We start from the raw sequence: 12,660 nt of genomic DNA, 5'->3' as shown, positions 1-12,660 counted from the left end.
CATTCCATGTGTATTCTTTTGGGATTGGGTCACCTCACTTAGGATGATATTTTCCAGTTCCAACCATTTGCCTAAAAATTTTATGAATTCATTGTTTTTAATTGCTGAGTAGTATTCCATTGTGTAAATATACCACATGTTCTGTATCCATTCCTTCATTGAGGGACATCTGGGTTCTTTTCAGCTTCTGGCTATTATAAATAAGGCTGCTATGAACATAATGGAGCATGTGTCCTTATTGCATGCTGGGGAATCCTCTGGGTATGCCCAGGAGAGGTATAGCAGGGTCCTCCGGAAGTGTCATGTCCAGTTTTCTGAGGAACCGCCAGACTGATTTCCATAGTGGTTGTACCATCTTACAGCCCCACCTACACATGACCAGAATTCCTACCCTCAGTAGAAGGCATCATTAGTATCCCACTTTACATAGGAGGGAACTGGGCCCGGGAGGTCAGGGAATTTGTGGGGATCAGCCAGCAGGTATTAGCATCTGCCTTTAGCTTCACACACTAGTAGCAGAGACCCCTGTGCACCTGTCGATGAATGCAGTGGCTTACACGCTGAGCTTTTGAGTATCTTAGACTTAGCCAGCTTCGACCTTCAGACTCGTTCGAGTCTCCCTCCTGCTTGAGTCAGGGTGCCCAGTGAGTCTCACAGAACTGGAAGCTTGCAAGGGACTGTTCTCCTTGGAGACCTGCTGAAGTGCCTGTTCCTGCCTCTGCAGCATGTTTAAATACCTCCTCCTACCCTTGACTGAAATAGTAATTTACATTTACTTATGTGTCTGGAGGGCAGTGTGGGGGTGTCATTTCCACTGCTGGCCACAAAAATGTGACAAAGACTCTGGCTCTGTGCCTCTCACAGTTTGACAAAGAAAGTCCCTGCTCTTACCATGACAAGGCCTTCCTGTGTTCTTGTGACGATGTTCTCTTAAGAGCCGGGAATGTAAACACAGGTTTTTGAGAGCCCCTCTGACCCAGATGAAGAGCTCTCTCCCCAAGGCCACAAGCATTTCCAGGGAAACTTCCGCTTTCTGAGAGGCAGCTATGTGCTGGGAGCTTAGGGCCCTGACCCTCACATCCCTGGCACTTGGGTATTAATTGGATATTTCTTCTTGATCCTTGTGTCTGTTCTGGATGGTTCCCTGTTTTCACTAGGGGAGGGATGGCCTTGGGTGTGTCATGCGGATGGAAATGCTGTGGGATTCAGAAGCTGGCGATGGTTCCTTGGCATCAGCTGCACTGATAAGAAAGGAAGACCGTTGTCCCTGGAGCCTTGGGCTCCACACACTGCCTTTGCCCATCTGACTCAGCAGCTGGGAAGCTGCTCACAGGTGTGGCATCTGGGCAGTGTTTCAACATGCAGGTGGTGGAGAGCAAGGACCCCTTACAGGCTCCTGGGGGGCCGTGACAGCCTTCTATCAATTTCAGTGTTGGAATATGGAAGCCCTGCAAAGTTACATGCTGAAGTCTGTGCTAGGACGCTCCAGAGAAGCACCTATTGGATCTCATCTATGCTCAGTCTATTTCTCCTCTGTCAACCATCTGCTGCTATATGCTAGCGTTATTAGCTGGGCTGATAGTGATTGATAGACTTCCTTGCCTGTTGATATAGCCACTCCTTCTGTTTCCCTCTTTTACGCCCATCCCGCAGTCCTTTAACACCCACCTTTCTACCCCAGCTGCCCCAGTAGCTAGACTGATTTGGTGTCTTGAACAGTGTAGCTATGAGCCTAGGTGTTCAGGTCTCTCTTTGATACGCTGACTTGGATTCTTCAGGGCACATTTCTGGAAGTGCTGTGGGATATATGGACTGCTTGGGTCCCGTGTCTCCATCCCACACAACCCTAAGACCTGATGCTGGGAGTCACTGCCAGATTCTGCTTCAATTGAGGCCCTGGCGGAATTGATGGGGATGGGAAAGGGATTTAGCCACAGAAAGACCGGCCATGTTTGTTCCTGTTGCTGGGTCGTTTGCTCTCTCCATTTGTCTCCAGCTGCAGGCTTCCGGGCTTCCCCTGGTCTCAAGGCCCTTGTTACCCACCCTGAGCCAGGATCCATGCTGTCTGCCACGTCTATCTTTGCATCCTAGGTCCCACCTAGGACAGGCCTAGTAAGAGTAGAGCCGGGGATGCCCAGGTCCTTCCTCCTGGAAACTGAGGCAGGGGAGATTTGAGGTGAGGTGGGGAGCGCGCATGCTACCAGGGCTGATAATAAATAGCCCCCAAGTATCCTTGGTGGATTGATTTCATCTTTCTGTAAGATTTCAAGGCAGAGGCCATGACAGCCTTGATTTGATACCAACAGTGCAGTTCTTCCAGATGGTAACACACATTCCTCTTTCCTATATATGTAAAAAAGGATTTAAAACAGCCATGGGAATGAGCAAGCAGATCTCACTTCACAGTCTCAGATTTGAAAATCTTCCCGAATGGTCAAGCAAGATGCATAGATTCTGGGAAAGCTCAGAGTTGGAGGGTTGGGTGATAAAACACATGCCAATCCAGAAAAGGCAAAGGCTTCAGTGTTGTCTCCTTGAAGCCTGTGACTGTTATTTCAGGATATATGTTTGTTTAGATTAGGCCCCCACTCCCTCCTCATCTTAGGTGCGTGTGTGGACAGACAGGTTGGGTGCCTGCTAACACCTCTGTTTTGTTTCCTGTCTCTCTCAGGCGGGGCAAGAAGAACAGCATCATTCTAAGGACGCAGCTGTCTGTGCGAGTCCATGCCTGTATTGGTGAGTGGCGTCGGAAGCAGGCCTGCCTGCTCTCTGCCCTCAGTGAGCAGGCGTGACAGGAAGTGATGCAGTTAGAAACGGAAATTGTCTTTATAGGCTATGTGCTTGGGCTAGCCCTCACGGCTTTCTGGAATTTGGGAAGAGCCTCTTCTAGTGATCAGTTTTGCAGTACCGTTTCTCTCTGGCTCTCTTTGATTGCCACTAGAGCTTGAGATAAGACAGCTTGAGGTCACTGAGGGAGATCTTTCTACTCATGAGGCTCTACCTGGATTGTCACCAGCAAGGGCCTCTACTCAACAGAAGCAACTCTTCCTATGCTCTTGGAAGCTTGCTTTTAGGGGAAGTAGATCCCCAGACCCCAGGTGTGGTCAGGTGATTGGAAGGGCCTCATGGGTCATTGGAGAGTGGAGATGCATCGCTCCGACTGAACTGGCCTGTCAGTTACCTTTCATACCGCCATAATAAAACACCTGACAAGCAACGTTGGGGCGCAAGGGTTATTTTGACTTACGGTTTGAGGGGCCACAGTTCTTATTGGGAAGGAAGACATTCCAGCATAAGTGTGAGGCAGCTGTCACACTGCACTTGCAGTCAGGAAGCAGAGGGTCATGTGCTGGTGCGCAGCTGGCTTTCTCCTTTTTACTGATCCCTGGACCCCAGGCTGTGGGATTATGTCACAAACACTCAGGGTAGGTCTTCCCTTTTGGTTACCTCTCCCTGGAAACAGCTTCACGCACGCGCGCACACACACACACACACACACACACACACAAACAGGTTTACATTTCACAGGAGGTTCAAGTCAGTATGAGAGTGAAGATTGGCTGTCACAGGCTAAGTAAGCAAAGGAACTTGTGGTTTTCAAATGGATTTTCCATAGTCATTGGGGGAGGGGGTGAGGAGCACTGGGCCATTGCTGCAGTCAAGGGTTTCCTGGGAAGAAATAGGTTATATATGCTAAGTGGATAGCCCCACATGAATGGTAGGTTCTTTCTAGTACTGAGCCCAGGGGAAGCAAGAATTTAAAAACATAAAAAAAAAATCTACAAAGTTCGCTCTATGCATAAACATGTACTTAATTTTTTTTTTTAATTTATTGCTTGCTGTGGTCTTCAGGCCTCCCTCCAATCAGGGGAAGGTCAGTCATGCTACTGATGCTAGTTTGTCCAGGATCAAAGGGTTCACGGATGGAATGGAAGGACAGCTTTCGGTTCCCTTCACATCCCTGATGGATGTGGGTGGGCAGCTGGTTACTGAGGGGAATCTATGTCATTTTACTTTGGTGTGAAATGTTTGGCAAGTATTGCTCTAAAGCAGAAATGATTGTGTAGATGACTCAAAACCCTCAGGGACTTAAGGATGTTGTAGGGTGGGCTATAATAGCTTTGGAAACCTGCAAAGGTCTCTGGAACCTGTAGGTAACGTTGATTGTCTAATCTGCAGCTGTAGTCACTGAGTGTGTGCATACATGGATACTATGTTACATCAAAATATTTGTTCCACATGTATGAAGTGTGCTCACCTAAAGAGAAATCCTGTGACAAATCACTTTGTGTAAACTTTTTCCAGCTCCCATCTCAAACCTAGAACAAGCTCAGGCAGAGGGCAGGTGCTAAATTCCACTGCCTCCCACCCTGGAACGCAGCTGACCCACCCCACAGGAGGCCTGGGCAGAAGTGTGAACTGGCTTTTCCTGGGGACAGGGAAGCAATGGAAAGTTGACTTTTATTACAGTGATCTGGCTTCAAATCTGAAAGTACTAAATCCTTTTTAGAAAATGCGTGGGCAAGGATACAGCTCAAATGATAATTTGCCTGTCTAGCACCCAAAAAGACCCTGGGATAGATATCCACCATCACAAAAACTGAGTAGGGCTATGCAACACTTGGGAGGTGGAGGCAAGGGATCAGAAAGTCATTGTCACTTTTGTGTACTTAGACAGTCTAAGGCCAGTATGAGGTAAGCATGAGATCTTGCTTATAAACAATTACATTTTTTATATATATATCTATCTATCTATCTATCTATCTATCTATATATATATATATCTATATATATAATATTATTATTTTATAATATAATTATAAAATAATATAATATAATTTTATATTATATTATTTAATATAATATTTTAAACACAAAACTTTTCTAAATCGCTTTCACGTTATTGTCTTCTCATTGTTCACTCTTCTACAAGTGATGCAGAATACTTGCTTTGTTCTACAGTGTTGTGATCCCCAGTAGCCAGCTTAACCCATGTGGTGGGACTAGTACATCTCCACTCTAATGTCTGGAGGGTTTAACCAGTTGTGTGTGTGTGTGTGTGTGTGTGTGTGTGTGTGTATGTGTGTTCTCAACCTTCCTTATGCCAATTTGCCCTGGTTACTGGAAGCATGTAATTTGATTAAATAATACCTAAATATTTGATCAACTGATTGTAGATATTAAAAAGTCATGGTTTTGAAAATTCACTGTTTTGGAAAAGAATCAAAATTAGTCCTTACAAAAACATTTAAGTCACGTGTGCTCTGACAACTATGAAAGGTGAAGGATGTTGGAAACACGTAGGTGGGTTCCAGTGCTCACAAATGGCCTCAGCTCTTGCTTGACTTCAAGGGAACTGAGCTGGGAAGCTGTAAGACCATGCTGTTAGAGTATTTCATGCCAGAAGACCCATGGGAAGTTCTAGTTGTGAACCGTCTCTCCAATGTCTGCGTCTCTGCGTGGGTAAGAAACAGTATTAAAAGCTGTTTAATACTTAAAATCACTAAGTCCCCAGAGTGTACATGAAAACAGGGTCTCACGTGTGCATCTACGTGAGTGTGTGAATGGGTTTTCTGCTTTCCTCAGTCTATATCATCAGCTGCCACAGGCCTCAGAGGGTGTGCATGGATAAACGACTGTCTTGAGACAGTAGGTTTCCTTTGCATTGAAAACCATCCTGCTGGGTCCATTTTCTACTTTTGGCGAGATATACAGTAGCTTCCTTCAGAAACCACTTGGGTGATGTTGTTTATGTATGAAAAGTGGGATGTGTGTCTTGTGCTTTTGAAACGTCTGTTCCCACATTGTGACACATCCTTTCCCTTACTAAGGGTGGCACTAAGTGGCCCTCCTTTGCTGTAATAACAAACAGCACCACACCAAACAACAAAGGAGGGCTGGAGCAGCCTCCAGTAGAAATGAAGGGCGTCCGTGTGTCCTCCCTCCCTGCAAGATCATTTCTATTTCTGGTCACGTGAGGAACAGACTCATCCTGGGAAGGTGTTGGATGCAGCAGCTGCCAGAGGTGCAGCATGATATGCAGCACCTGGAAAAACTTGCTTTGTACCCGCGGTGGTGCTGAAAGGACCGGCAACCAGCTTTTGTCCCGAGGGTCTGTCACACCGGCAAGTCCCCGCTTTCTTCGCCTCACCCCTCTTCCCCTTCACTCCCGCTTTTATAGCATGTAAGAATGTTTACAGTCCAGGACAAGTGCTGATGAATTGGAGGTGACGTGTGTTTGGAACTGTCCGTCGCTGACCTTGGAAGCCTGTCCCCAAGAGGATACATGTGGAGCACGGCCTTTAAAGTTAGCGACAAAGCAGCACTCACAAAACCCCAAAGGCCATGGGTCCTCTGTGTTGACGGTCCCAGATGACCTCTGAGACAGGTCTGTGTGATAGTGTAGCAGTTCTGGTGTGTGTGGTAAGAGGCTGGATTGAGAATTTGGTGAAGAGAAGCCTGAGGCTTTTGCGCCTTTATGCTCCTCCTTGATGTGATTTTTCTTCCGTGTATTTTCAGTATGAATGCCTGATGTGATGTATTATATTAAACAAGCATAGCTTACCTTCTTAACTCAGTGTCCATCCCTAAAGAGATAAAATCATTGATGCTTCCATCTTAGGTGTGAACTTACAGATGAAAGTTTTAAAAAGAGATCTCTGATCAACAGGAGAAGTTTGCACTTTATAAGGTTAATAGGAAAGAAAGATCCTTTGAATCCTGCCAGGGATCTTTTTTCAACCCAGAGAAGCATTCTAAGGAACTGTCTTGGATGACAGAGTTGCACGAGCAACAGAGGGGCTAAAGGGTCAGGATGGAGTCTGGGATGTGACTGGCCATAGTGGTACACACAGTTTTAATCCCAGCACTTGCGAGGTATATGTGGGTAGGTCTCTGTGAGTTCGAGGGCAGCCTGGTCAACATAGTGAGGCCCATAGTCAGGGCTACATAGTAAGACCCTGTCTCAAAAACAAACAACAAAAATAAGAAAAAAATGCTGAACTTGTGAGAGCTCATGATGGTTGATCTTAATCACCGACTTGGCAGAAACATCACCTGGAAGATGTAACCTGAGCGTCTACGAGGATGTTCCTAGAAAGTGTTAACTAAAAAAGAAAGATTGTCCCAAACATGGGTGCTCCCATCCCAAGGATGTTTGGAGGGTCAGAATAAAAGTGGAGAGAGTGATCAGATGACTGCCAGAATTTCTGTCCCTGCTTCCGGTCCCAATGAGAGATGAACACATCCCGCCCGCCATCTTCGGAGCCCCCTGCAGCCATGCCTTTCCCTGCCGTGATGGACTGTATCCCATCAGACCTTGAGCCTCTTTTAAGTTGCTTCTTATTTGGTCATAGTGCTGACTTTTAACTACTGATACTTAGTTGACACAGTTGGGTTTTCTATTCCCTGCACACTTTGAAACTTTGTTTCTCTTCTGCTGTTGACCTTATCTTTCCTTAAGAAAAGTCCTTCCTGGTCCAGAAGGCCTGTGCTCACAAAAGTGCTGCTCTGAATTTAAAGAGTAACATTTTGCTGAAGAAACAGAAAGGCCATTTAGGCTTGTAGCTGCAAAAGAACAGCTGGGTACCAGGTTGTTAGTGCCGTTTCCCTCTAGTCTTTGTGACAGCAAGGCTGGGGTGTGGAGATGGCAAGTGGGAAGAGTCTGGCTGGCTCGCTGCGTGAAAGAACCAGTGACTGTATGAGGTCTGTCAACCGCTCAGAACATCAAATCATAGGCACAAAGAAAACATTTAAAGAGAAAACCGAGAGAGAAGGGTGCTTTATCCACACACAGAGAGCCATTGGTTGCCTGCCTGGGAGGCACCAGCATAACGAGGTGGCCATGTACAGAGCGCAGAGAATTTGCTTCTTTAGGCTAAGCTGTATAGCTATTCGCATCAAGTATTAGAGCTGTAACAGTAGCGAGCTGATGGGTATCTCTGCATGCCTGCGTGCGTGTGTGTGTGTGTGTGTGTGTGTGTGTGTGTGTGTGTGTGCCCGTGCCCAGGCCTAACACGTTTGAGAACCGAGTTCTGGGGGTTGTTGGAATGATGGCCTAGTGGCTAAGAGTACTCACTCTCACAGACAACCAGGGTTTGATCCCCAGTGCCCACCTGGCCGTTACCAAGCATCTATAATTCCAGTTCAAGGGGATTTGTTCCTCTCTTCTGGTCTCTGTGGGTATTAGACGAGCCCACATTACACATGCATGCATGCAGTTGAAACACTTGTACACATACGATAGGTAAATATTAAAAAAATGGGTTTTGATGCTTTAATGCATGGCCTCCTGCTTGCAGGGCGTAGTCCCCAGCCCCTGCATGCAGTCTTAATGTAAGGAGAAAGGAGCCCGGGCTGCACCAACTGTCATTGCTGAGGAGGTTCGAGGTCCGAGGGTGCTTCACAGAGCCGTGGCTGGGACTGGGCGAGGCATAGGTCTTGTCCAGCATCCAATCCCTCTGTAGCAGCTGCAGTGTCCAGGGCCATGGGTTTCTGGGTTCAAAGGCTGGGACAGAGCTGTAATACGTGGCTGTCAGTCCAGCTCCTGTCTCCCTCAGAATCCTGTCTATCTTCCTTAAGCTTCTCCACCCTGTTCTTTTAACTAAGTTGACAGGATTCCCGCATCTCCCATCTTTCCCTCTGCAGTCTTCAGTGGTCTTTCTTTCTTTCTTTCTTTCTTTCTTTCTTTCTTTCTTTCTTTCTTTCTTTCTTTCTTTCTTTCTTTCTTCCTTTCTTCCTTTCTTCCTTTCTTCCTTTCTTCCTTTCTTCCTTTCTTCCTTTCTTCCTTTCTTCCTTTCTTCCTTTCTTCCTTTCTTCCTTTCTTCCTTTCTTCCTTTCTTCCTTTCTTTCTTCCTTCCTTCCTTCCTTCCTTTCTTCCTTCCTTCCTTCCTTCCTTCCTTCCTTCCTTCCTTCCTTCCTTTCTTCCTTTCTTTCTTTCTTTCTTTCCTTCTTTCTTTCTTTCCTTCTTTCTTTCTTTCTTTCCTTCTTTCTTTCTTTCTTTCTTTCCTTCTTTCTTTCTTTCTTTCCTTCTTTCTTTCCTTCTTTCTTCCTTTCTTTCCTTCTTTCTTCCTTTCTTTCCTTCCTTCCTTCCTTTCTTTCCTTCCTTCCTTCCTTCCTTCCTTCCTTCCTTCCTTCCTTCCTTTCTTTCTTTCTTTTGGTTTTTTGGATTTGGTTTTTCTTGAGACAGGGTTTCTCTGTATAGCCCTGGCTGTCCTGGAACTCACTCTGAAGACCAGGCTGGCCTCGAACTCAGATATCTGCCTGCCTCTGCCTCCTAGAGTGCTGGGATTACAGGCGTGCGCCACCACCACCCGGCTCTCAGTGGTTTTTCAACTAAGCCCTCTTTGAGAATCCTCCTTCCCAGCTTCCTTTCCCAGCATTGCCTGTGGTGGGAGAGGGGTGGGCCGGGGCTAGGCTTTGCAGCGTCAGTTGAAACAATTGACCTGTATTCCCTTTCTGGGCATGTAGTTTGAAATTTCCCTTCAACTTAGGAGTTTTCTTCAGGAAACAATAATTAAACAAATAAAGCCAAAAGCCCCTCTTGGGTCTGACAGAACTTGGTGATAATTCCGTGTTAAAGAGGGTGAGGCAATGCTGTGAGTGCTAAGATATTAGGTCTGGCTTGGCCATCTGGCCTCTTGGGTGCTAGCGGAACTGTGCAAGCATTGCTGCCCCCTGACATGAACACCATGTGATGGAGAAACCAAGTCAAGCTGGCGGTCCCCAGTCCAGGAAGACCCCCATTCCCTGAACCATTTGGTCATTTGGCTCTCTGACCACCATTGCTTCCTCTGTCTCCAGCCTTTGCTGTCTAGCTGACCACAGGTACCTCCGCACAGAGGTTCTTCTGCATACACGCCCGGGGGTGGGGTGGGGTGGGGTGGGGACAGCGACTTCCGAATTGAATTCCTGGGTACCTCTATGCTCCATTCCTTGACTCCACTACGAGCAACCATGGGGTAAAGCACAGAGGGCTGCACTTCCTGTCTCTGTCTGGTTGCCAGGCTCTCAAGCTTCCCCGGAAACGTGGATCCTTGATCTTTGATTTCCTAAGAGGTGTTTCCTGTCCGCTAGCCCCCAGCTTCAGCATGGAGACCGGCTGGGTTCAGAATCCAGAGTCTCCACAGCAGAAGGAGACTTCTGGGACTCTGGGACTTTTATTTTAAACCTCCTCTTATACCCCACCAAGCCTGTGACCCAGTTTTGCCTGCAGTTCTGTTTTCTATATTAAAAGCAAGCTCTGTGGGTTAATCAGATAAGTACCTCACACCATCTGTTTCCCATCAATCTGTCACAGGTCCTAGGTGGCAGACCCCACAAAATGTTCATGTGTCTAGTGGCTCCCTGGGCTGGGGGAGGAGTTTCTTAGGTGGGACAAGCTCTCCACTCTATAGCATTGCTACCTCTCTAAGGTGCCTTACTGTCAGACGGGATTGCTATGTATGCCCAGTTACCCATAAGTCCATCCTCTACCAAGCGGAATCGTGAAAAGGCCCTGACAGACTGTAACACACACCTGCCGATCGGCTCAGACCCTGTATGAGTTTCTGATCCTGAGCGGCTGGAAACCATGGGGGTTGTTACCCATCTTTCCACAGATGAGATCTTGTGATTCCTCAGTCGTGAGTTTGCAGCAAGAGCAGCTGAGAATCCTCCTGGAGCTTTTCTCTTACCTCTGCTGAAGACCGGGCACAGTAAGGACAGGAGTTCCTTTTTATCAGTAGAGATATTAAGATTTTGGATATTAGAATTTGAGCTTCACCTTGGAACTATTCCTGGTTCACTCACTCTGAACTGGCTCAGAGACTATGTCTAACCTGGCCCCTTAAAAAGGGACACAGATTTGAGTAATTTGGTAGGGATACCTGCGGCTAGAATTACAAGGGACGTGCTGGTAGTGCATACTACAGACTGGCAGTTAGACTGCAGAATGCTGTCAGCCAGCAAAACCTTCAGTGAGGTCCAGAAAGCAAACCCTGGTAAGATGATCACTGTGCTCTGAGATGATTTCTATCGCCTTATATGTCTTCCCGTCACATGTCTGGCTACCATGTAGTAGAGTACAAGCTCTGGTGGCCAGCTTTGGTGGCCATGGCTGTTTTCACAGAGGGACAGATCCATTTCTGTCATGGGACAGTCAGAGTTGGTGTTGGGAAATTCAGAGTGCTTTGTCTCTTGCCTGGGTATTTTGGTACCCAGAGGACTCAGGAGTTCAGAAAGAGGGTGGGTGCTCCTCCAGGCCTTATATTTCAAACGTGGCCTTCTCAGGATTAGGTGTACATGCGAGTGCTCTTCATGTCATGGTGTCAGACGTGGGAGAAGGGGCTACTCTTAGAAGATCGTGGGAGCATTTTGTCCATTTTTATTGTATTGGAAATACCTAATGGGAAGTATTTAAACTTGTTCCCTCCCAAGCCAAAAAACAAACAAACAAAAAAAACAAAACAAAAAAAACCAACCCAGATAAAACTAGGTACACTGGGGGACTGATTCAGGATTTAATCTAGAGGTGAAAAAAGAAAACCAATACTGGAGCATTTGCTATTCATCCTTTCAGCTTCAAGTCCCCAAGTAAGAGACAGGAGGGCAGAGGAGGAAGCTGCGAAGGGTTTATCAATTGCCAGATTAGCATAATTGAGGAAAGGCCTATAAAGAATTGTCATTTGTGTTTATATATGAAGAGGCAGGGCAATGCTTCCTTAAGGTGGGTGTGTGGATTTCTCAATTCTCCCTAGCTGTGTGGTAGAGATATTGCAATAGGAATGCTAGTCCCGGGCCTTGCAGGCAAACTGTGCCGGTGCCGGGTGTGCTGGAATGGATGTCTTTGGTGACCGTACTCTCCTGTCCCTGTGGGTTCCTGGACAAGCTCCCACCTGCCTTCATATGCTACATAGCCTGAGATGTCACCTAGGGAGGAGTGGATGAAAGCACAACGTGCAAATGTCCTCCAGAGGGGACAAGTATGTCCCGTGATGTCACACGGGAAGGTAACTGAAGTAATCTTGGAGATGTAGGTCTGAGGTTCTTGTCTAGAAGCAGAGTTAGCATCATGGTGAATCCAGAAAGTATCTCTGCTATGGAGGTCACGGCCAGGGTATTTCTCAGTATCCGAATCAGGCATGGCTGCTATCTTTGGGCAACTTCTGTGCAGACGATTAACACATGTTATTCTATTCATCCTCCTAACATGATATCCTTGCCTTACTTACAGAGGAGAGAGATTCAAAGAGCTTTGGTTGCTCTCTTAGGGACCAGGAGTAGACCAAAGAAGCTGTTCAAATCCACATCTGTCTAGCTGATGACTGGAAAAGCCTGGCTTTGATATAGGCAATTTGCTTTTTAAGGAATTGTCTTTTTTCTTTCTTTCTTTCTTTCTTTCTTTCTTTCTTTCTTTCTTTCTTTCTTTCTTTCTTTCTTTCTTTCTTTCTTTCTTTTTTTTTTTTTTTACAGAAGTAGAGAGAGAGATAGCTAAGTACTGCTTCTACTTCCTGATGGGCACAGAGCAAAAGGCCTTTGGCAGGGTCACCTCCTTTCACACAGAGCATGACCTGTGAACAGGAATTACAACTCCTATTTAGGAAGTTAGCCACTCAGTGGCCCTGGTCCTCAGCCAAGGTCTCTTGGGCAGAGCTGGGATTTGGACCCAGTTCTCCCCGACTT

General features: G+C 46.6%; 1 protein-coding gene across 2 annotated transcripts in view; it reads left to right on the top strand.

Annotated features, from left to right (window-relative positions):
• Positions 1–12,660, top strand: part of Fhod3 (formin homology 2 domain containing 3) — a 438,336-nt gene that overhangs the window by 56,456 nt on the left and 369,220 nt on the right. For both annotated transcript variants that reach the window (XM_052155219.1, XM_052155218.1), the window contains exon 3: positions 2,672–2,736. In XM_052155219.1, coding sequence (XP_052011179.1) covers positions 2,672–2,736 — 65 coding nt within the window. The remainder of the gene's footprint in view (positions 1–2,671; positions 2,737–12,660) is intronic.

This window comes from Apodemus sylvaticus, chromosome 13, assembly GCF_947179515.1.
Source record: "Apodemus sylvaticus chromosome 13, mApoSyl1.1, whole genome shotgun sequence".
NCBI classification, from domain to species: domain Eukaryota; kingdom Metazoa; phylum Chordata; class Mammalia; order Rodentia; family Muridae; genus Apodemus; species Apodemus sylvaticus.
This window is presented reverse-complemented; position numbering and strand designations above follow the sequence as displayed.